We start from the raw sequence: 25,254 nt of genomic DNA on the forward strand, positions 1-25,254 counted from the left end.
CCTGAAGTCTGGCTAATTGATTTGTGTTATCAGGTTTCATAGATAGACACAGCTGAGTGTCATCTGCATAACAGTGGTAATTAATATAGTGCAATTAATAGAGTGCTTTCTAATAACGTTACCTAAAGGAAGTATGTATAAGGTGAACAGAATCGGTCCTAGCACAGAACCCTGTGGCGCTCCATAACTAACCTTTGTGCACGTGGAAGGTTCATCATGATCATGAACAAATTGGAATCTGTCCGATAAATAGGACGGGAACAATTTTAATGCTGTTCCTCTGATACCAGTCACATGCTCCATTCTCTGCAATAAGATGCTGTGGTCGGTGGTGTCAAATGCAGCACTAAGGTCTAGCAGGACAAGTACAGAGATGAATGGTCTCAATACTCACACTATATTTGTCCATTCACCCACTCGCTCACACAAACATTCGCCCAATCATACACCGATGGAACAGCCACCAGGGGCAACTTGGGGTTCAGTATCTTGCCCAAGGACACTTCAGCCTGTGGACCAGGGAAGCCAAGGAACGAACCATTAACCCTCTGGTTTATGGTCGACCTGCTCTCCCTCTTTAGCCACAGTTGCCCAAGATGAGTCCATTAGTTGAGGCCAAGAGAAGATTGTTTTACTATTGCTGTTTCTGTACTATGATGTGCTGATTGAAAATCTGCAAATAGTTCATTTCTGTGTAAGTGGTCTGATAGGTGGTTAGCAACAGCTTTTTCAAGGATTTTAGAAATAAATGGTAGGTTGGATATTGGTCTATAATTAGCCAAGACTCCTGGACCAAGACTAGGCTTTTTGAGTAAGGGTTAGAGATAAATTTACCAAGTCTAATGAGGATGAGCCAACTAATGACAGGTGTCTTTGAGCAGTCTAGTCAGGATGGGGTCTATAATTTACATGAAACAACTGTTGATGTGAATTCAGAGAGATCTATGGGAGTGAAGCAGTCTAAACATAACTGAGGTCTTATAAATGATTCAAGAGCAACTGCTAATCAACTTGGTAGGGAGTAGGATTAAGGCAGCTGCCCTCCACTATGTTTATACTTGGCATAGATGCAAATAAAGATGGAATCATTTTCTTAAATTTATTAACAGCGTAGTCAGATAAACATCTGCTGTAGTGGAATTTTCTTCCAAACGCTGCATGATCCATCATTTTAAATTCGAAAGTTATTAAAGAATGATCTGACAAAACAGGATTTGGGGGAAAAACTATTAGATGTTCAATTTCGATGCCATAGGTCAGAACAAGGTCAAGGGTGTGATTGAAACAGTGGGTGGGTTTATTAACATTTTAAATGAAACCAATTGAATCTAATATAGAATTAAATGCAATGCTGAGGCTGTTATTTTCAACATCTACATGAATGTTAAAATCTCCCACTATAATGACTTTATCTGATCTAAGCACTAAATCAGATAGGAAGTCTGGAAATTCAGTTAAAAACTCTGAGTAAGGGACAGGTGGACGGTACACAGTGACAAGTAGAACTGGTTTTTGTGTTTTCCAGTTTGGATGCAAGAGACTAAGAGTGAGGCTCTCAAATGAGTTATAACTGTTCTGAGGATGAAAGTTTAATAATAAGTTTGAGTGGAAGATTGCAGCTACTCCTCCACCTCGACCTGTGCTTCGAGGAACATGATAATGTTTATGACTGAGGGGGGTTGATTCATTCAGACTGACATATTCATCCTGCTGTAGCCAGGTTTCAGTAAGACAGAGTAAGACAATTTGGTGATGAGTTATCAAATCATTTACTAACAGAGATATAGATGAAAGAGACCTGATATTTAACAATCCACATCTGACTGTTCTATGTTCTTTTATGGTTTTATGTTTTTGATTTCCTGTTTGAACTTTTATTTTGGTTTTCAGGTTTCCTGGTCACCTATGTTAATATTAGGTAGTTTTATGTTCATTAGTAGGATTAGTTTCACCTGTGTTCAGTTAACCTTTTGTTCCTAATGTATATATAACTCCTGCTTTCTTTTGTTCTTTGACAGAGTATTTCCTACATTAAATGAAGCAGAGAGTTTGTTTTGTACGATGTAAGTTTAGCCAGCAATTGCTGAGAAGTTTTGATGCCGAGTGGCGTGGTGCATCGACGGCAGTATTTTTATAAGAGACTTGTGACTTGTGAGACTTTGGGTCCTACACCTCTCCTCCACCCACCATCATAACATGTTCTCCAAGTGCATTGAGGATGTAACAGACACCAAGACAGTGTTTGGGCCAACCAGAAGCCATGACTGATGGTGGAGGTCTACAGACTCCTGAGGGCCCGAAACACTGCCTTCACAGCTGGAGACAGCCAGGGCCAACCTGTCCTGCGGCATCAGAGAGGCTAAGAGGCAGTTCTCCAGGATGACAGCCCGTTGTTTCAGGGCTTCAGGCAGCGTCTAGCACTGACCCACACCCCACCATGATGTGGCAATTCGCGAGAGCTTTCGAAAAATGTATATATTCTCAGGTGGTTGCCCAGAAATCAGAATCGAATTACCCTAAAGGATTTTTAAGCAAATTGTAATAAGGTGCAATAGCTGAATAAATAGCTGCTGCTGCTGTGTTGTCAAATTTTAATCACTTATACTCCCCATGGGCCTGAACCCATATGATCAAAGTCACAATACGTGCAATGGCGCCCCATCTGTAAGGACTTGCAAATTGCATGGAGAGACAAACATTTAGTTTGTCAGAACTGTACCAAATTTGGCAGAAAAATCCTTTAGAGCATCCTGATCAAAAAAGCCAATAAGACCCATCCTCTATTTTCCATGTTGTTGCCGTGATGATGACCGAGAGCCACCATTCTATTTCACTGACAGATGCATACTGGAAGATGCAATTGGTGTAGAATTGCCTGCTGCTGCTCCTGTGTTGCTATATCACTGTGGCCTCAGAAATGTGCCCTCTGTGGCCATTTACAAAATCCCACACCTCATCTTTCCGGGTCAGATTTCTGGTCTCATTAAAAAGGCTCCCAGTGAGGTGACTGGAACCACACTTTGACCTTGGTATTGAATAAATCCATTGCTTTTATGAGAGACAAGACTCTTTTCACTGTGATGTTATGAAAAATGTGACTTTTTGGTCGGAACTGTGGCCTCTGGAGTGATTTACAAAATCCCCCACCTCAGCTTTGCTAGTCCTGTCAAATGAACATTTACAATGATAAATGTGTAGATTTGCTGGTCTGTATGTGTCCACGGGTGTGTGCAATGGTGTGTGTGGCTGAAAATGTTTGTTAATGCCTTAATATGTGTCTGTGTGTTTTTGTGTCTCAGTACATCTGGAAATGTGTGTCTGTGTTTACAACCGCTGCTCTGGCTACCATGGAGCTGTAAAGTGTTTCAGTGTCTGTCTCTTAAACGCACATTAACCTGAAAAAATCCTCTACCTCAGCTGAAGCTGCCGGCGATACGGTTCGAACTCGGCGCAAGCCGTGGGTTGCTGGGGGTCAAGGGCCGTTCATAGCCGCTTGTGGCTATATTTGATTTTATATTTATTTAATATTAAATGGAGCTTCATTGGTGATTTACAGTAAGACTGGCGTTTTCAGGACTCAGAAGGACTCAAGTGTCTTCTTTGCTGAGTTGTAAATTCAACCTCATCTGAATTAGCACTGGTTCCCAAACAAGTCTGTGTGTCTGAATTCTGTTAAGGAAATCTGTTGTGCTCCTCTTATCTGCTCATCTGACTCCCATCCTATCTGTCTGTCTGAAAAATGTACACACACAAATTCTTCATAAGATATTAACAGCCTTTATATAATATTAAAGCCAACATGAACATGAAATGAATGGCAGGGGCACAGAGACCAAAACATGATGAAAACATCAGACCAGCTACCAGCATTTAGTGGATGAGAGGAAAGATTTGGTGATTGGGGCAGAGAGGATTAGAGGATTACAGCTGACTGCACTGAGAGTCCACATCAGTATCGTCATCACTCTTTGATTCTCTCTCTGCCCATCATCTCTGTGTCTGTCTTTGTCAAGCTGCCATGCAGTGAAGCCAAAGGACATGTAGAAGGTGAAGATCCAGGATGGAGATGGATCCTTCACCAGTGGGAGAGGTGAGTCAGGTGTTTGAAAGAGGAGTGAGATTTAACTTGTTTTTTCTGTGTGATTGTGAGATTTAGTCTTAAAAAGACTAGTTTTTCTCCAGTTTTAAGGGAGATACAAGTTAATTTTTAACCAATTAAGATTATTTTGTACTGTTTTTGGTCAATGTATTCTAAAAAGTAATTACTATTGATATTAAACAAGTATTACAAAAACACAGCCCATTCTGTAGCTGCTTTCCAATAAAAATGAAGTAATTGCTGAGAACATTGTGTTCTGTACAAAGCAAAGCAGTGTGACTGAATTCAATCCTTCCTGCAGCTCTGCTCTTAATGGCTGTGATTATGTAATTGCATTTAGAAGGTAGCAGCAGATGAAAAAACACACAAAAATTATAAGAATGATTCAAAATAAGGCTGTAATGATGATGTTTGGCTGGCCAATCAGCATGAAAGTTCCTCTGGGGCAAATCTGGGTGAACAAATAAAAATATTATTTCAGTCAGAGATGGGGAATCGTGATAATGATAAAACATATCATGAAATTTCAGTACATCAATGGTAATTAAGCCCCATGTTGTATGCCACATGAAAGGATTATGGTTTAACAGGACATACAGTACTGGTTCATAATGAATCCGTTTGAACTCTCACCCAAGGTTAAGAGAGCAACATCTTCTGCCATTGAGAAACACATAACCACAGTTGCAAGAGTCAATATTTAGGCATTAAAGATAACCCATTTCATTGTTTGTAAATAAGCTGCTGTTTACATTTACTGTAAATTACCAAAATGCATAATGGGTAACTCTGAGGTCTAATAAACATGCTGACTGTTTCCTACCTTACAAAACTTGAAATGCCTTTTTTCCTGAACAAAATGGGGACCAACTCATACAAACAATGTTTTATGGTGCTACAAGTAATAAAAATTTCAACAAACTACTTTTAAAAATTAATAATATTACTGTATTGTAGTACATACACTACTGGGAGAACAGTTGAGTCCATTTTTCAGTTTTTATTACTCTTTAACTAGTTTAAGACCAGTAATTAATCTTAAATGACACAAAAGAAAAGTCCTGTGATCGACTGGTGACCTGTCCAGGGTGTACCCCTGCCTTTCACCCAAAGAGAGCTGGGATAGGCTCCAGCAGATCCCTGTGACCCTGGTTAGGAATAAGTGGGTATAGATGATGGATGGAGACAAAGGAAAGTGATAAACTGACAGAGCTATAAAAAATGAACATTGAACACTGCAAACAGTGTTTGTGTTCTGTAGTTTGTTCTGGTGCCACTAAGTGAACAAAAAGGGGGGAAAAAATCAGTAAATGCTGCTTTAAAATTTTGTTACATTCACTGTACCTTTATGAGATCAACTTAACTGATTTTAAAGTAAACTAAAACTCTGTGCTTGCTTTCTTATTTCTTGTTTCATCAGCACTAACTGCAAGAGCTGGCAAAGACAACAGTGGACTGAAACTACCATGGTTCAGCTTTCCTCATCTAAACCACTCCACTGAACAAGCTGCTCTTCTACCATCCAGGGAAATATGCCTCTCAGTTTCTGGGCCCTTCTCAGCCTGCTTTTTGACTTTTATTCACCCCGATTCCTTTTTCCATCAGTTCAGTGCTTCTGGTCATGTCCGCATCTGTGCACTTGTTACGAACACGCTGACCTGGTGGACTGCCATGCCCGTGGGTTTGAGCAGGTTCCCAGGGGCCTCCCTCATGGCACGTGGCTGCTGGAACTGGGGGGAAACAATCTGAGCAAGATTGGCACCCGGGCTTTCACTGGACTGTGGTCCCTGCGGGTGCTAGTGCTATGCAACAGCCATATACAAGAAATAAACCCACAGGAAAGTTTAGGTTCCTTCTTGAAAAACTGCACTGAAAATTTGAATAATAATAATAATAATATGAATGTATAGAGGTTAAAAGGTTAATTCCATGTATGCAATGTTGCCGGAGCTTTACAATCAAAGTTAGCACTTATTAATTTGAAGTCTTTTTAAGTCCAGAAAGGATCTGAAGTGTTGAAGAGGGATCATTGCAGTGAGCTGAAGTTTCAGGTGTAGAAAGATAAAACCATTGAACTGTTGGCAAAGTGTAGTCACTGAAAGCTGCTGTACTTTCATTTAACATCAAAATGGAAAGCAGCTGCACTGCCAGCTGAAGATTAAGGCCACTAAGTCAGCTAATGTCAACATGCCTTTTACACACATGTATGTCTGGAGAACAACTGCACTGCCAGAGTCATTGCTTACCTGGAGAATTACAAAGTTCATCTGTTAGTGGGCAGAACAGTTCCTAATCATCCCTGGTTGAAAACTGAATATCTTCCTTGTGAACTCCTGTTTTAACACAACTGAAAAGGGACCGTGGCCACACTCAAGGAGGTTAGGGTATGGCTGATGCTGAACTGCAGAGGAAATTTCAGTCAAGACATTATAGGTGGTGTTACAGATGAACAACCTCTGAGTGGTTGTACATAGGCATAGTTAAAAGAATTCATACAGGTGGTGACCAAAGGCAGTTCAAGGTGCTTGAGAAGTGTTGACATGTGGAAGCAGTTTAAGTGCCACTTTAAGAATAAGACATTGAATCGCTGTAAAATACAGTTGAAGTGGAAGCACAGTTCAGTTCAGTGGAAGTCAAGTCACTGAAAGCATCTCATTTAAAGTAATCCGCCATTTGAAGAATAAGAGATAAATGCAGTTCAAATGTTAGTTGACATGTAAAATCTGAAGGCAGCTGAATATAAGATGAAAGCAGCTGAAGTCCTGTGCACTGGAAACTGAAACAGATCATATCATTGGATATGCACATATTGCCAGCAGTTGATATGTGTAAGAGAAGAAAGCAGTTGCTGTAAATGAGTTGAAGAGTGTCAGAAAGTAGAAAGTTGAAAGGTTGTTGATTAAAAATTCAAAATCAGTTTTTGCTCCCTCCACAGGCATTTTTTTCTTTGTCCTTCCTGGAGAAGCTGGACCTCAGTTGGAACCAGTTAACATCTCTACCTGTTGACTTCTCAGCCAGTCTGTCAGCTGTCAGGGAGCTTCGACTTGAGCACAACAACCTATGTTATATATCTGCAAACAGGTACCTGTCTGCTTGTGAATTATTGAAGTGAACAAAAGTCCATATCACATCCACATCATAGTTCGTATTCTTGTTAGACCTCTTCTCCTTATTGTTAAACTGATAAAGGTATGTCATTTTGTTTTCATGGTTTTTCTACCTGCTTTTCCTTTGGGTTTAGATTGTAATGTACCTACAGTATAACATGGGAGGTAGCCAAGTGGTCTACTTTGGATGTTTGAACTATTGACTTTCTCTGTGAGATCCTAGGACTTCTTTAATTTGACTTGTTGGGCACAAATAAAGACAGTGACAGTAGACATCTGTAACTGTTGACTGTAGTACCTTCAGCGTGAAACTGGTTTAAACATGGTTTTAAACATGAAATTTTGTATAATGTGAACAGTGTTGCTCACAGTTAATGTTAGTGACTAGCTAGTATAGAGATTAGAATATCCAGCAGTTAAAGAGCAAGATATATTTCTCTACCAGAAGATGATGGAGACCCATTGAGAGCTACAAGGAGGATGAATAGTAGACTAACCTCTGTCATGTGGCATCAACATGCCTAACTGTTCCATCTAATATCTGTGTCCTCTCTTTTCGTCAGCTTGGAGTATCTGGACAATGTGGAGAAGCTGGACCTCAGTTATAACCAGCTGGTGTCCATTGGCCCTGGTGTGTTCAGGGGCCTCTCCAGGCTCAGACAGCTTTATCTGCATAACAACCGGTTGACTGTGGTGCAACAGGGGAGCCTGGACATGCTGCCTGGACTAGAGGTACTTAACGCTGCTGACATGATCACGTGTATGTCATCGGTCTATATATGCCTGTGTGCGTCTGATCAGCTGTTTGTTTGTTTAGGTGCTCCAGCTGAGTCAAAACAACATTTCCCAGATAGACAGCGAGGCCCTCGGTCCTCTCTATAGCTTGGCAGTTCTCTCTCTGGTGGGAAACAACCTGCATCACCTCAAGTTTAAAACCTTCATCAGCCTGCACACAACTGCCACACACATCCAGCTGTCAGGTTTCTAAAGTCACTACCACTATTACCTGTTCATTGGTTTTACACCTGCTGTGCAATAAGGGAAGAGGCTCACTCATACCTACAATACGAATGTGTATCTTCACTCTATTAGAGAGTGGCTATAATATTAAACAAGACAAAGAGTCTATTTTAACTGCTATAATTGGCTATATTTTCTAATATAATACTATTTAAACATTTTTTGATGATCTTGGCCTGTTGAAGATTTGGGGACTGAAGTGTTAAGTGTAAGTGATTACCATTGTGGGGGACTTTTGCCTTCTGTCAAGGCCAACAAAAAACCCACACAGTCCTGAAAGAGTATGAAATTCTAGTGCACTACTGCTGTTAATACTACAGTTGATGATAATAAGAAAAGGAATAATAACAATGATAATAATATAATAATGGCAAATATCCGTCAGCAGTGTAGACACATGTAGATGGAATAGTTAGAGGTTTCAGAGATGGACTAAAAAAAGGAAGCTGTTACAGAACTGAGTGCATATTGGTGGTGTTGCAATAGTAATCAACATTGACTGCCTTTTTTGATCATTTTGATCAGTTTTTTACTAATAGATCTTTATATTTTCCTGTCATGTTGCCACCAGGAAATCCATGGAGCTGTGACTGTGAGTTGCATCGTGTCTTCAGTAAGATCTTACACGTCCGCCACCTCCACATTGACGATTACCAGAATGTGACGTGCCAGGACCCGCCCCAGCTGACTGGGGCTTCGCTGGCCTGGGTGGACAGCCAGCTTTGCGTTGCAGAGACAGCCACCGTGCTTGTCATCACCATCACTGTGATGGTGACCGTGGTGGCAGCCTTGGTGATGGCTGAGAGGAACAGGAAGAGGAACCGTGGGAAGAACTGGGACACAGAGTCACAGACGCAAACTCAGAGCCCACCATCCTGACAGCCAGTGGGATAAACAGTGATGGGGGATAACTAACAGCGTGGGGACATCTCTAGTGACAAAAAATTAATGGAGCAAGATGGCTGCCACAGATAAACGATTACTTAGATTACATTAGTTAAGGCGATCTTATAATTCTTATCCAAACAGCGCAGATAGTATGTAGAGACATACTGTATAATCCTATCTGTAAATAGAATCTATCAGCACTAACAGATTTCAATTGCTGCTCTATTCTTACTGAATATTCCCTCTGGATAGATGGAAAACCATCAAAATGTATGGAAAGCAGTAAGCCATGCTGGAGCTGGCTTTTTCAATATTTCCCACATACTGTAACTAAAAGAAAGTTCATGAGTACAAGTTCTCATTATGCTGTGATCATTAAAGAGATATTCCACTAATTTATTGTCCACAAGGCTGTGGTGCATGTGAGAGACAGCTTAATAAACCAGTGGTCAAAACTGAAACAGCAGAAAAGTCCTAACTAGAGTCCAGCTCCAAGAATGATGGAGCCTAAGCTTCCATAATGCATCTCAGTACCAGGTCTCTTCATACATGATCAGTCACTCTTATAAAATATCCTTTTTTTCCCTTCCCTTTGGTTGCCAGTTAGACATGGTCTTAAATTTAGAGGCCATAATTATGACTCAAAACCCTACGAGGTTCTAGTATTGTTTTTAATAATAATCCAACCAAATTTTGGCAATCCACAATGTAAAATGAAAAATTGCAAAAAAAAAAAAAAAATTGCAAAAAAAAAAAAAAGCCCTGAAACCACTGCCTGTAACTCTCATATACCCAAATATATTGTCAACAGTCAGACAGTTGGCAGCAGTATGTCCTCTGGACAGCAGAAAGCATTACTGCTGGGCTGATGAAGATAAACAGTCCTATTGAGGTCACAGGAGGGGCCAGATGTCAAGCTGATTACAGGGGGCTTGGACCACATTTATTACATTTGTGTGTGTTGGGAAGCATTAAAGAGGCAAAGACAGAAGCCAGACCGGCATGACAGCAGACTGACATTCTCTTTCTCTTGCCTTCACTGTGTTGTCCACAAGTCAGTGAGCTGGGTCTCAGGAGGCTAATTTGATCTACTTGTCTTCAGTCTGCTTTCAGGTTTACCTCTTGAGTGTGTCATAGAATGAGTGGATATATTATTCCAATCCAGAAAAGGCCATTAAAAATGACAACTACATTTGGAGATGCAATTGTCAATGGCTATGACCATAAATAGTATGAAAATAAATAAATATAGGGCTCTGAAGGTCTACAAGGCAGCCCCCAGCTGATTTTGTAATGGCATGGCCCTTGTGGGGATTTGTTGGAAACACTCCTCAAGGTTGTGAAATGAGCATGTGAGTGGGATAATAATAATAATAATAAGGTAATTTGAATTTACCTGACATAAATATTCCTGTTCTCATATACACATATTTACATGCTCTCATACACATGTATGTGTAAATCACTGCAAGAGAGGTGTGTTTGTGTGTGTACTGTATGTGTGTGAGGGGCACACTAGGGGAATTAGTCAAATAGATTTTGTAACGAACCAGCTGCAGGTGGACTTTGCCTGCTGAGCACAGAGACACTAACAGAAGTCTGTGTGTCTCAGTAGTATTCAGCTGTCAGCAACATGGGGTTCACCGAGGTACCTGTCTGCCTGCGCACCTGTCATTTCTGGTTATTCGGTTTGGTCCTAGCAGCAGTGGAACTGGTGAGTGAACTGACCTTTGACCCTTAACTGAAATTCAGCTGTTGATACAGTTATACCATACTCAGCTCCTGACTCTCTCCACAGATCCCCGGTCAGACAGCAGCCAAACAGCAGGGTAGGTTGTGTGTGGGTGTGTGTTTTCTGTATGAAATTATACCGATGTTGGGTGTGTATGTAGAAACACAGGAATCAGTGTAAAAATACAAAGTGAAGGAGTATTTTTACATTTCATTTGAGATGTAAATCTGTGTCCCAAGGGGGCGCTGTTCTTTTCTTTGCTGCATACCAGGGTCATCTGAGAGATGTCCTGTACAACCCCATCATCTTTAACCAGGTGTTGGTGAACCAGGGCTCTGCTTACAGCAATGACACTGGTCTATTTACTGCACCAGTTGCTGGCATCTACCAGTTTGTGTTCGCAGCCCAGCTCTGCCGCGGGGATCACAACAACGTGTGGTACTTGATGGTCAACGGAAAACGGGATGCATTCTGCCATGCTCAGGTGATGGACAATACTAGACTTAAAAGTCATTAAGTCTAGTAAGTAGAAAACAGGTACAGAGAATCTAGAAACCCCTATAATGTATTTAGACTAAATAAGGCTAGACAGCTAAGATAATCTGTTCAGTAGAAATGGAGGAGTTTGTTATTCTATAATCAAGCAAATAACAACCAATGTTATAGGTTATAAAACCCATTCTCCACCCCTGTCCCCCAGTTGTCCGGTGGTGACACAACTCTCAACACCTGTTACTTTATGGAGGAACTGGAGAAAGGTGATCAGGTGTGGGTGAAACAAGATGTGGGAAGTTGCGCCTGGGCTAGCACTATCTCCAAAACCATCACCTTCTCTGGTGTCCTGCTGGCAAGTGAGGGTGTGCCCATGCCGGGAGGGAAGGATGATCCAGGCAGGTCCTGTCCCCTCCTCGGTCTGGGCCAGAACAAGAACATGGTGTCTGGCTGTGCAGGCCAAAATGCTGCTCTATCCACTGTGGCCATTTCCCTGCTGCTACGCTGTCTCCTCTTGGACTAAATCTTATCGGAGTTTGTATACAACATACACTGACCAAAATTATAAACGCAACACTTTTGTTTTTGCCCCCATTTTTCATGAGCTGAACTCAAAGACCTAAGACTTTTTCTATGTACACAAAAGGCCTATTTGTCTCAAATATTGTTCACAAATCTGTCTAAATCTGTGTAAGTGAGCACTTCTCCTTTGCTGAGGTGATCCATCCCCCTCACAGGTGTGGCATATCAAGATGCTGATTACATAGCATGATTATTGCACAGGTGTGCCTTAGGCTGGCCACAATAAAAGGCCACTCTAAAAATGTGCAGTTTTATCACACAGCACTTTTAAATTCAGAGAAAACAGAAGTTATTGTATTTGGGCCTAAAAACCTCAGAAATAGCTTTTCTAAAATTATAGCTACTTTAGTTGACATAGTCCTGGCCTCCAGCACTACTGTGGAAAACCTTGGAGTTATTTTTGACCAGGACATGCCCTTTAACTCAAAAATAAAGATGCCTTCTTTCACTTGCACAACATTGCCAAAATCAGGAACACCCAGTCCATGCATTGTTACCTCAAGGCTAGATTACTGTAACTCATTACTATCTGGATGTCCCAGTATCTCCGTAATCAAGCTCCTACATACCTTAAAGATCTCATAGTACTATATTATCCCAATAGAGCACTTCGCTCTCAGAGTGCAGGTCTACTTGTGGTTCCCAGAGCTTCCAAAAGTAGAATAGGAGGCAGAGCCTTTAGCAATCAAGCTCATCTCCTGTGGAACCAGCTCCCATCCCTTAGTTATGCTGCTATAGGCCTAGCCTGCCTGAGGACTTTCCATTGGTGCACTGAGCTCCCCTCCCCTCCCTTCCCTGCCCTTACCCTCCAGTTTTTTCCTCTCCACTATTGCCAAGTGCTTGCTCATAAGTGATTTGTTGGGTTTCTGGTTTTTTTTTTTTTTTGTAAAGGGCCTTGAGATAATTGTATTGTGAATTTAATTGAATTAAATATAAACTCTGATGGTTAACATGATAATTGTCAGCACCGGAGAGAAATGACAACATAAATGTAAACATTGCCTGAATTCAGAACACTGGGGCGTCATTTACTTTCTATATTTGTAACATAGCATGGATGGAAAATCCTGTTCTTTCCTCCAAATATACCAGACACTACATACCTTCCAGAGGTTGTTCATCATATTATGAATGCATATGTCCTTTCAGGACTTAAATTTACACCAGAGCCAGTGGAGCACTGACTGTCCAGCAGATGGAGACACTGAGCTGATAATGTTCAAAGATCATGAGTTGGAATATGGGATGCCATGGGATTCATGGGCTCCTGACACCTGAATTCAATTCAATTCAATTCAATTCAATTCAATTCAATTCAATTCAATTCAATTCAATTCAATTCAATTTCATTTGTATAGCACAATAATGAATGGTCAACTTTATAAAGGTGCACAATTTGTCATTTTCACTTCTAGTTTCACAGAAAAGGTTTTGATTGCAGGTCAGTCCTCTGTGGCTGAGAATCAAGTTTGGTTTGGAAGGAGAAGGAGATGGAGCTATATATATTCTAAATTGTTTTTGTTTTATTATTTTTTATCTGTTATTATAATTGTATTGTTAATTGTTTTAAATCCTGTAAGGGTTTTTTAACAAAGTCTTTCGTAGGAAAGATAATATTTTATAACTGAAAAATGTGAGTCTGATGACACTTAAACCAGGTCAGTATTTGCTGTGGCTGTGACCCCCCTTTGTCTTAGACCCAGCACTGGTTCTTCTCAGTACACCTGCACAGTTTGTTCCAGCATGTTCCTGTCTCAAAATGATGCAGAAAAACTAGTCCATGCATTTGTTACCTCAAGGCTAGATTACTGTAACTCATTACTACCTGGATGTCCCAGTATCTCCATAAAAAGCCTCCAGTTAATCCTGCAGCCAGAGTCCTGACAGGAACTAGCAAGAGAGATCATATTGAACAGCTGTAGGATCACAGTGTAGCTTCAGTTGACACAGGAGCAGCTGTTAGTGGCAGACGTGTGTGTTGTGGGAGCTTGTTGCACAAATGCAAGTGTCATTTGCAAAGGTTGTGGTGAAGTGTTCCGCTTCACCTCTGCTGCGTCCCAGCAGAGAGCGCGCCCTGCAGCTTACACTCTCACCACATCCTGTGCTGTCGTTTATGAGTGCCTCTGCAGGTTTTCGTGCCCCGGTGTGTACGTTACCAACAGCAACTCAACCTTCTTCTGTTCTGAGATGAGAACAGTGATTTCCTGTTGTTATGGGCTGTGGCTGAACATTTGAACATTTGTTTCTAGAACTTCAAAGAATATGCTGTAGCTATACTCACAAAGGATTTCAGTGGTGGTATATAGCTGCCAAACGGTATGTGCAAATAAAATGAAATCTGATTCTGTAGAAGTACATGGAACTTATTTTACCAGTTAGATGTCACCAGGGACATTCAGTTTTGCTCAATGTAAAATCTTGTTTGTAAGGCAGTGGCGATGGAAACAGGAAAGTTTGAGTTCTCAGAAAACAGATAAGCAAGTAGCTAAAAACTTTCAGCCTGTACTGTCAGGTAGGGTGAGATATGTGTGAAATGAATTCATGTTTATATATGATGGAAACAAATCTCTCACATTAACCACCTCCAAAAATAACAACTGTGTGATTACCATCTCGCAGGGGGAAAGTTCAAAGATGTGTTGGTTAGTACAGTACAGCAAGTCTGTCTGACCTTTGGCAGCAGTGTTGTCTTAACTTCACAAATTACAGAGATAATGATGCAGGATATCTTTTCAGAAATACCTTTATTGAGAGGACAATTCAGCATAAAACAGTTTCCAAGCACTTACACCAGCAGACAGCTTTATTAAATGTCACCACATGTTGGCTGTTAAACTAGTCACATATGTCAAGTCAAGCACGTTTCTCTAATTTGTGCAGAATTTTATTAGCAGAATTTTATTAGCTGATTGAAAGCAGATTTTAAATTTAAAATACAGAAACTAGGAGATCCAGCTGTGGGGTTCAGCTCAGCTCTTGGTTGTTGCTTTTTCCAGATGAGCCCTATGTAGCAGACAGTGAAGGACACTGTTTCAGTGATTATGTCAACAGTTTACATTTAAAAATAAAGCACTAGTGTACATGTACCACTTGACCTACACTGCCTGTCTCGCCATGAGCTCTGTAGGCTTATTTAAAAAACACAAACCATATCCTTCCACATAGATTTTTGTTGGGGAAACTGGTACAGAGACATAACAGTGGCTCATGTGAGTGTTAGGATGTTACACAAACCTGAATCCTCCACACCAGAAACGCCACAAAAACTCCATAGATGGTGCTCTTTATGATGAAACAAACGTAGGACAGTTTTGCAGTGTTCGTGATCCTCAAATAATCCCCTGCAAAATATTGTAACATTTCAGTTGATGGCATAATTTAATGGTCTTGATGTTCTGGGCTGTATAGGTCCTGACAAAACTGTGATTACCTCTTACAAATTCAGCTCCTGGCCCTGACAGGAAAAGGAAAGTTTGATCAGTGAAATAATGACTTTGGAGTTTGACATAATGAACAACATGCTTAGATTTTTTTCTAATTTGCAAATAAAAATACCTTCAGCGCTTTCAAACGTGTCAGAACGGTACACAGTCTTCTTCCCGTCAAAGAAGCTGACAATGCAGGTGAAGTTATTGCTGGATGTGAACCAGGGTCTGACTAAGACCCTCAGCCTGCTGGTGATGCGGTAGTAGTCCCCATGTCGCTGGGCAGTGTTGTCTGTTGCCACGCCATATGTGATCTTCTCACCGTTGATCTCCCAGGACATGCTAACATGGTCTGGGTAGAAACCAGAGGCCACACACACCAGGGTCTTCTTGGATTTCTTGTCTTTTTTGCTTTTGCACTCCCTTTGTGAAGGTTGAATCGCCGTCACGGTTGGCAGGCTTATAGTACGGTTTGACTCTGCAGGGACAGAGAAGTTAATCAGATGAGAACTTAATCAAGACTTTGAAGATTTTGAAAATACTCTTATATTTGCTTTCTTGCCAAATATTAAAGAAGATTGAAAGAATTCTTCTGTTTGTACAGTAACTATGTAGCCAACCCAGGGGTGAGCCTGTTTCCAGTCTATTCTTTGTATCTATTAAACAAAACTTCTACGTCTAGTAAGAAAGTAAGTACATTTATTTCCCATATTCTAAACAGTTTCTTTAAAGCTACTTATCAAATTTGAGTTAGACAAAGCAGTGAAGAACATTCAGGACCACGTCAAAATAAAAACTGCAAGCATTCAGAGCCATTATTATTTAATTTATTAGTGTCTTACCAAGACCTATTAGCCTGGTTCCTCCGTACATAGTACGTAGGATAAGTGCTAGAGCACAGCAAAACACTCACATGCAAAAAACTCATCATTTTAGTATGGATCTCTAGTGGCTGAATGAAATGCTTTTCTTATTATTTTATTGTTTGACCAAATTATCTGGTTTTATACCACAAGTCTCCTTAACATTTGCACAGCAATACTGCATATCAGTTAGAGAAGTTAATGTTTTTTAAATACTACTACTACTAATAATAAGTTTAAGTTTCTTTGTGTTTGCTTTCTTTAAATTTTGCCATGTTTAACAATAAATATTTTTGACCAGAAAGCCACAGTACATGTCAACACAGCTGACCTACCAGGAATTTTAAAGGTATTTAATACATATATTGTTTCCTTACCACCAGATTTCATACTTAAGTCAGAAAAGTTTCATCAGTGAAAAGAAAGTTTTCTTACCTAAGACTGTTAATTTGGTGCCACTGCCAAAGTAAACAGGGTTGTAGTTGCTCACACTGACACACAGCTATAGTAAAAACTGTTACAGCATTTGACATTAACAGCAGCATCAAATTCAGCCTGTATGGCAAAGAACAGTTTCCACACACACATTGGTATTTTAGACAATAACCAATAACCTTATATTATACCTGTATATATAGATACTACATTATACTAAGATAACTAATTAGGGATTAGAGTCGAGCTAACAGAGTGCATTCAAATACCATGAAAAGGGCAGAGTCCAAGAAGTACCTGTTTTCACACATTATTAAGCTGTGAAAGATGCACAGTTTGATTTGTTGTTGCAGATTTTCTTACCTAGGATGGTCAGTTTAGTTCCAGCTGCAAACTGAGCTATGGCAAATGAGCACAGGGCTGATAGACTGTGACAAAAACTCTTCCCATTGTGTTGTTCTTGGAGTTCCTGTTTGTAATTTATCCAACATTGACACATGGAGACTTTCATCGTAATCTACTGTAGCTAATACTGAATCAGCAAAGATCACAAAGTAAACATCACTGGATGTTACTAAGTCATTTTTCTGATCATTTAAGCCAGGTTGGTAGAATTTAGGATATTAATCATCACTTGTAGTGTGAGTCAGGATTATCTTACAGCAGATGAAATCACAAAGAAAATCTTTATTTTATATTTTTATGAATTCAGTGTTACGGTTAGTCTGACTCCTGCACTTAAGTGAGCCTCACTGCTGATTTTCATGTTTTGAGAATCTGAAATAAAATGTTTTTTCCCAAATTTGACACAAAACTGAATCAATTAATTAACCTCCTATGACCTGGCGTCCACATACGTGGACATCATATTTTTTGTTATCTGCACTGTAAAACTTCATTTTGTGTCATTTTCTGTCTTTCACAAAGGTTAAGTCTGATCCAACTGTTCCCACAGACAAAAAGGACGTTCCTATTTTGGAGTAGTAGTTTTGGAGCATTACAAAAAAACAAAAATTATTTATTGGGTACATCTAACCCCAAATAGCTAGAAGAAATCTAAAATGCAAGCCAAACCAAAGCTCGGGTCTTAGGAGGTTAAACTTGTCAGAATGGGGTCAGTGCAGTTCCAAGTCTATTGTTTAATGAGTTTACATCATTACCAAACATTATAAACATTGGTGTTGTTAGAACCCGGACTTACCCACAACAGTTAGTTTAGTTCCACTTCAAATGAGCTTCTGTGTCACACTGAATCCATCCACTGGCAGAGAGTCCAGATTGGTTTGTACTTTATTTTAAATCATGTCCCCAGTGAATAATGTGAATAATGTGAATAATGTCCCCAGTGAAACTGGGTTTCCAGACAGTGTCAGAATAGTGACATATCTTGCAGTCCTTAAAGTACTGATGATGTTCTTTCTGCCTGATGTCCCACCTATTGCACAGCGCTCCACACTAAGCATGTTAAATGGAGTACGTTTTTGTACAGTGGCTCTATTGGATTGTATCACTGTGTCTCTGTCCCACAGTGAAAAAACACTACACAAAAACCTGACTTCTCTTTGCTTCCCTCATCTTTCCTTCCTCCACCCAGCTTTTCCATATCTCAGCCTCCATCTTGCTCTGTGTGGCTGTGGGAGCAGCTGTGCAGGTCAGGCTGACTGACAGCCGAGATCAGCTCCATGCAGTGTGACTGCTGCTATTTCTGTGACAGCTAAGAAAAGAAGCAGAAAGGAAAGAAAACACCATATTCTATAGTGGATGCACAGAGGAAGTGACATCTCTACTGGTCACGCCTCTTGTAGAACTCCACTGAAACACAGATTTCAGATACACTGCAGCTGCGATACACTCCGATTACTCGGAGTGCTGTGACCGGTCAAAGTGCTGTGTTTATTAAACACATTCATGCTCCCAGGTGATGAGCTTATTTACATTGTGGACAGTGTGCTCTCCTCAAGCACTACATTCAGGCCACATTTGATACTTATCATTACTGCTTTATGTCAAGACTCTTTGTACATTTAAACCATTAGTATGTATTAATTTTACAATCAGGTTTACACTATAAACATATATAAGTATAACTTTATTAAAACAAATCTAAATCACTGATTTAGATCTAAATCAGAAGGCCACATTATTATTGCAATTATTTAAGGGTGTATAATAAATAATCTATGAATGATTAAAAACGTCCATGATGCTTTACTGTTACTGTTTCTGGTAGTTTGATGGAAACGAGTGTTTCTTGGATTACATTTTGACATTTTTGTATACACTGAGAGACAACGGGCATCATTTTATTACAGACCTGTTTGATGAAATGGTACTTTTAACATGTACGCCTTAACACTGATTTATAAATCTTTTCTACTATTTGTTTTTTTAAATATGTAATGCATAATGTAACCAGTAGAGGTCAGTGTGTGATCAAGTGGTTTACTTCTTCTTTCCTTGCAAATAAAGAAAGAAATGTTACTCAGCCAGCATATCTAAATAACAGAAGAAGAAGAACAGGCTCAGTGAAATGAAAGAGATGTGCATGTAGAGCAGTGTGTAGGGACAGAGCCATTGTCTGTTATAGCACCTGCATACTTATCTAACTCATCAGCTTTGTGGTTCTGCACAAATATCAGTGAACTGTGAGCACAGTGTAGTTATGTCATGAATTAGCAGATGTTTAACATGTTATTTATTCACAGGTTTTCTTTGAAAAGTGGAGCAAAATCATGCACACTACATTGATGGTTCGGCTTTAGGAGCAGATTCAAATAATATGCAGATGACACCGAAGATTACCTGGGGTTGTCTGCTCTTTTTTGAAGCAGTTTGACATGGGTTGTTTGGGGAGCGTATATTTACATCTCTAATGAATAAAAAAGTTTACTTTCTTTAAGTTATTATGCTGTGTAAAACTTATATCTGTTTGTGCACTGCCCACACTTTCTCTGTTAGTTATATCAGCAGTCCCTCTGTTCCATTGTGGTTGTTAGTCCTGGTGTTAAAACACTATCTATCTATCTGTTTATTTAATTATTTCCCTAACCTTCTTCTACCATGAAGGTACAGTCGAGTATAGTATGTTGTTCAGTTGGCAGTACTTCAAAATATCAGACAACCAAAAGGTAGTTCGCACACTGTGTAAAAGTTAGCTAGCATATCACAGCACTCTAATTGTGACTTATGTCATGAAAAATACACCTTAATCAGTGTTCAGTATTAGAGACTTTGGTTTTTTATATTGTGAAAACTGTTTCTTACTAACTGCTGACCTGTCCAGGGTGGACCCCTGCCTTTCACCCAAAGAGAGCTGGGATAGGCTGCAGCAGATCCCTGTGACCCTGGTTAGGAATAAGTGGGTATAGATGATGGATGGATGGAGGTTTCTTACAGCATGCCATAAAATTGTACCATATATGTCATAAAAATGCTCCTTAGTGTACTATGTCTGAAATATACATTTAGTATGTAGTATAAAAAGCCTAATATATCATTGAAGGTCATAAAAGTTGTGCCTTAATAACTTATGTAAAGAAAACTCTTTTATGTCATGGAAATGGTGCCTTCATATATAGTATATCATGAAAAATGCCCCTTAACGGTTCAATGTGCAATATTCAGAGCAATGTATTGGAATACATATGTACAAATGGAATACATAGTATTCATAAATATGTTCTCTTTAGTGTGTAATCAGAAAATACCAACTATTGCATTTTCTTAATCGTAGAATGAGCCCTATCTACAAAGGGAGTGGTTCTCATTTTATGGAGGCAGAAATATGTTGCACTGCCACTCTAGACATGAAATCATGTTTTGTTTTAAAGGTGATGGCCACTGTACCCTCCCTCATACCTGGAAAAGGGGGTGGGGTGTGAAGGGAGCTCAGAAGGTTGTATTCTGCAATCTCACCACTAGATGCTGCTGTCACATTTGACACTTTGCACCTTAATACAACATGTCATGACAATTATGCCTTGATAAATGCCCCTTAGAATACTATGCCATGAAATATGCACTAGAAGTAGGGTTACATGGGGATGTTGCCACAGTGTCAGTTTCCACCAATTAGAAATGTGCTAGAACCATAAAACATTTGTTTTACTGAGTCCCACATGTCATAAATGAAATGGCTGCTTTCACCATGACACGCAGACCAGATTTGTTAGGTTTGTGTATTTTATTTTATCCCCAAGTGAAAAACAGAAAATTGGTGGGATATAATAGTATTTAACAAACTTTAATCAATAGAGATAAAAACACTGTCATAAACATTGATAAACAAGGACACAGGTAAATAGATGAAAAACAACAAAACATGAGGGGATATTCACAGCAAAACAGGATAATTGCATCCACACTCTCATTACTTGTGTCTTAGTCCTGCCCACATAAGATGCAAGAACCAGATGGAAGGAAAAGAAGAAAGGACAGAGGGGCTGGTGCTGTGCACACAGGCTGTTAAAGGAGACACTGGACACTGTTGGTATTAAAATTATTCTTAGAGTAGTTCAAAGATACTGCATGGATGAAAATCTTTAACATATTATGAGAATAATAAAATACATATAGTGTGAGCAAGAAAAGTAATTTCAATACTGCATTTTTTGTTATGGTGGAATTTCTGTTTCCGGTTATGGACTTTCATTTTGGTGCTTGTTTTCCTGTCTTGTCGGATTTAGATTCTGTCATGATTCCCCTTTGGGACTTCCTGCCGGGGGACCTTTATTCTCTGAGACTTCCTTTTCCCTCGCACTGGTCCCTGGCAGCTTCACATTAGTTATTCATGTTCATTGATTTCACCTGTGTCTCATCACCTTTTCTGTTCTCCCTATATATACTTCCCTCTTTCCTTTGTTTAGTGCTGAAGCATTAGTTAATAGTTGAAGCCTAGTTAAGTAAGCTTGCTTAGTTAGTTTTTGAGTCCACTACCAACTCCAGCTCTTAACAGTTTCAGGTAGCTTTCTGTTTTATTAGTCTGATTGTATTCACCTGTGTTCAATTAGTCTTCTGTTGTTATGTATATATACCCCCCCTGTTCCCTTTGCTCCTTGTTGGAGGATGGATGTCGATGATGTTTGTACCTGTGTTTGGTGAGGGACTGTTTATCTTAATTTCCATGCTGAGTGGTGCAGTTGCCTTGATGGCTGCAACACAGTGTTCCTGAGAGAGTTCTCAGATGCACCTGAGCCTAGTTTGTTCCTGTAAATAAAAGAGTTGTCTGCTCTTGGGCCCTGCTCCGATCCTTAAGCCCGACCATCACATAACATTTTTACTGGTTATACCAGGTTTTTACATGTACTTAAAGTGCTACAAAGGTATTGTACAGTTGGAAATCTTTAAAATAGAATGAAATACATGTAGTAGGTACTACTGCATTTTACTTCTTATACTGGGTTTTTATAAGTACTTAAAGTGGTACAAAGGTACTGTATGGTTGAAATACATGCAATCTGAGTAAAAAAATTAATTTTAATTAGATTACATTTTCGATTAGATTCAACTTTACTGTCATCACACATGTACAAGTACAAGGCAATGAAATGCAGTTAGTATCTAACCAGAAGTGCAATTAGCAGCAAATGCAGTATCTACAGTATGTACAGTAAGGCAGTGCTATGAACATAATATAAAGATTGATATACTATGAACATAATATACAGATGGATGTGCTATAAAGATATATACAGATGTGAGTACTATTATAATGTACAAAGGAATATGTGCTATTAATGTATGTACAGTCTCAGCGGAAACTATGATCGCTATTTGTCGGCTCTTCCTATCATTGTGAAGCAGAATTCACCAAGCGTTGGATTGTTCACCCACTAATAGGGAACGTGAGCAGGTGTGAGGAGAGTGTGGTGGTGTGTGTGGGGGTGTGTGGGACAGTGGGGTCAGCCGTGGGCAGAGTTCACTGAGGTAAAAGCTGTGGGGAAAAAGCTGTTCCTGAGTCTGCTGGTCTTTGTGCAGAGGCTTCTGAAGCACCTCCCAGAGAGCAGGAGGTCAAACAGTCTATGAGAGGAGTCCTTGAGAATACTGCAAGCTCGACGTACACAGCGTTTCCTCTTGACGTCCTCAATGGCTGGATACCAATAATACTAACATATTAGCTGTACTTAGTTTTTGGCGAGGAGAATACCGTATTTACTTGTTATACTGGGTTTTTACATGTACATAAAGTGGTACAAAGGTGCTGTATGGTTTAAAATCCTTAAAATATTATTCACAAGGATGAAATACATGTACACTGAGCATGAAAGGTAATTTCAGTATGAACATATTAGCTGTAATCACTTTTTGACAAGGAGAATACTTCATTTTTCAAGTAATTCAGTTTTTTTTTACAGGTACTTGAATACAACCTGTTTCCTGAAAGCTAACCTGACCTCCTGCGAGCTAATCTGACACCTGAGAGCTCACCTGATTCCTGAAGGCAGTACCTGTCTTATGTCTTATGAGGATCTAACCTGATTCCTGAGAACCTAATCTAACTTCTGAAGGCATCACCTGATTCCTGAAGATCTGACCTGACTCCTGATGATCTAACTTGATTTCTGAAGACCTAATCTGATTGATGAAGGCCTAACCTGAGTGCTGAAGGCCAAAACTGACTCCTGAAGGCTGAACCAGACTCCTGATGTTCTGACCTGTAGTCTTATAGCCTTATCGGAATCCAAGTAAGGGTTTTTGTTTCTGTTTGAACTGAGTAGAGTCTGATCTACTTTCCTGACCTGACTCCTGCCTGCTCCTCATTACCTGTATCTGGAATTCTGATGGATCCTTAACTATCTTACTGTGACTCTACTGGCTAAACTTCCTCTGCCTGACAAGATTTATTCTACCTGCTTATCCCATGGACCAGAGTTAAGTGTATGAATTCTGTTTTGCGAACTTATGCTGAGAAGTGTTGCTAAGCCATTGAATTTTCGTTATAATTTTCGTCAACAAGTTTTCACTGACGAAAACGAGACGAAAACTAAATAAAAAAAATTAGTGATAACGAAAACTATAATTAAAATATATTGACTTTTTCGTTGACTAAAAAAAACGAGAGGAAAATGTGAGTGAGGGACGTTTTTAGAAAAGATCCAATCAGAGTTAATCTTCTTAGACGCACATTTGAAGAGTAACTGATCCACCTAGTGACGCGGGATGCGCGAGTACAGGACATCATCATCATCATCATAGCCTGCAGTGGGTTTCTGTTTGACTTAAACTATAATGAAATGGAAACAGCTGGAGAAAACAAAGAGAAGATATATGGGTCAGTTTCATCTTTGATGCAATGTCATTACTCTTAAATACAGTTTATCTCTTAAATATTTTGGAGTTGCTCTTTTGCTTTAAAGAATGAAGAATGTCATATGCAGGTTATAAACGATGCATATCTAATTTTTGGTCTTTTATGGAAAGGCCATATTCCATATATATTTAATGAAACTTGTTTTTCATTTAATTTTAATTTAGAACATTTTGTATATTACAATAGTTTCACTAAATTACACTTAATTACACCCAATTTATTTTAGTCGACTAAAATCTTTTGCTATTTAGCTGACTAAAGCACAGCAGATGACTGAAATATGACTAAAACTAAAATGTCCAAATTAACACCGGTGGGAACCACCCAGCCCATACTTAGTTTTGCATAGTATTATGTTCTTCCGGTGACTTGAATTTCCCAGCAGGGTTTTCGTAAGCCACTGACATTAAGTGCAGTCGCTGTGTGGAGAGCAGCGCAGAAGTAAACAGCTGAGTCTAAGTCGGTGGCGCTGTGGATGATCAGAGCTCCTCTCGTTCTGTTTTCTCTCACAATCGTAATTTTACCTTGAAACTGCTCCTGATACAGAGGCGGATTGACATCGTAGCTGTGTCCCATCAAATTCATCTGCCTGTTTTGTTTTTGCTGATACCAGAGCATCACAAAGAGATTACCATCATCGTGACTGCACTTCATTTCAACTCTTTCTGTTAGGTCGACTATTTTGGACCGAAACTGCTCAAACACCACACTTTGGGATCCATCTGTGGAAAAGTACATTCAAAATGATGGTTGACACATGCATTGCTAATTGGCAAGAACATTTTTAAAATTTCTCTATTATTGTATTTAAGTTAATAAACATTACGTGGTAACAAGAAAAAGAGAAAAAGGCCGATCCTAACTGGAGACATATTCCACCTTCGAGGAAACCTGCTCCACTCGGAAGAAGACTCTTCAAGCTGCACGTATTCGGTTATAACTACTGCAAATGTGTGTGTGTGTGTGTGTGTGTGTGTGTGTGTGTGTGTGTGTGTGTGTGTGTGTGTGTGTGTGTGTGTGTGTGTGTGTGAGGGAGTGGCATTAAACCACATCACTGGTGCATTGGCCTGATATACAGCCGAGTGGGACAGGTTTGCTCAGGGCCCCTTTTAAGTGTGCCTTCTCTTTTCAGCTCAAACTGCTTCTGGAACTACCCACCTCCCCAACCAAAAAAATTATGGAACTAGTTATAAATTACTTGGCTTGGTGGGTGAATTAGCAAAAAAAAAGGTTAGTTACTTTAGTTACTAACCTAGTTACTGTAGTAACTAAGCAGGTCTTTCCCACTTCTTGACCCGTTTT

General features: G+C 39.7%; 2 protein-coding genes and 1 gene segment (V, D, J or C); 2 read left to right on the plus strand and 1 right to left on the minus strand.

Annotated features, from left to right (window-relative positions):
- Window positions 1-4,878: 4,878 nt before the first annotated feature.
- Window positions 4,879-9,105, plus strand: LOC113140503 (leucine-rich repeat-containing protein 70). Its single transcript, XM_026324347.1, has 6 exons — window positions 4,879-4,882; window positions 5,705-5,921; window positions 7,019-7,180; window positions 7,770-7,938; window positions 8,024-8,186; window positions 8,798-9,105. Exons 1-6 carry the CDS (start codon window positions 4,879-4,881, stop codon window positions 9,103-9,105), a joined length of 1,023 nt encoding a protein of 340 aa, XP_026180132.1.
- A 1,625-nt stretch (window positions 9,106-10,730) lies between these two features.
- Window positions 10,731-12,025, plus strand: LOC113140900 (complement C1q-like protein 4). The gene is made up of 4 exons (XM_026325012.1): window positions 10,731-10,828; window positions 10,913-10,943; window positions 11,086-11,330; window positions 11,547-12,025. The coding sequence occupies exons 1-4, from the start codon at window positions 10,748-10,750 to the stop codon at window positions 11,859-11,861; spliced, it is 672 nt and encodes a 223-aa protein (XP_026180797.1). The 5' UTR covers window positions 10,731-10,747; the 3' UTR covers window positions 11,862-12,025.
- Window positions 12,026-14,645: 2,620 nt separating this feature from the next.
- LOC113140893 (Ig lambda-2 chain C region-like) lies at window positions 14,646-16,969 on the minus strand. The segment is given in 5 exon segments: window positions 14,646-14,923; window positions 15,155-15,261; window positions 15,351-15,374; window positions 15,476-15,823; window positions 16,188-16,969. Coding segments are annotated over 5 exon segments (549 nt in total).
- Between the last annotated feature and the right edge of the window lie 8,285 nt (window positions 16,970-25,254).

The sequence above is a fragment of the Mastacembelus armatus genome, chromosome 8 (genome assembly GCF_900324485.2).
Source record: "Mastacembelus armatus chromosome 8, fMasArm1.2, whole genome shotgun sequence".
Classification (NCBI taxonomy): Eukaryota; Metazoa; Chordata; class Actinopteri; order Synbranchiformes; family Mastacembelidae; genus Mastacembelus; species Mastacembelus armatus.

What these genes read in the sequence shown, in the direction of transcription:
- LOC113140503 (XM_026324347.1), top strand. An exon ending in ACATGCTGCCTGGACTAGAG is followed by an intron (nt 7,939 to 8,023) that starts GTACTTAACGCT and finishes TTGTTTGTTTAG; the next exon opens with GTGCTCCAGCTGAGTCAAAA. An exon ending in CACACACATCCAGCTGTCAG is followed by an intron (nt 8,187 to 8,797) that starts GTTTCTAAAGTC and finishes TGTTGCCACCAG; the next exon opens with GAAATCCATGGAGCTGTGAC.
- LOC113140900 (XM_026325012.1), top strand. Translation starts at nt 10,748, where the DNA reads ATGGGGTTCACCGAGGTACCTGTCTGCCTGCGCACCTGTCATTTCTGG. An exon ending in GACAGCAGCCAAACAGCAGG is followed by an intron (nt 10,944 to 11,085) that starts GTAGGTTGTGTG and finishes CTGTGTCCCAAG; the next exon opens with GGGGCGCTGTTCTTTTCTTT. An exon ending in ATGCATTCTGCCATGCTCAG is followed by an intron (nt 11,331 to 11,546) that starts GTGATGGACAAT and finishes CCTGTCCCCCAG; the next exon opens with TTGTCCGGTGGTGACACAAC.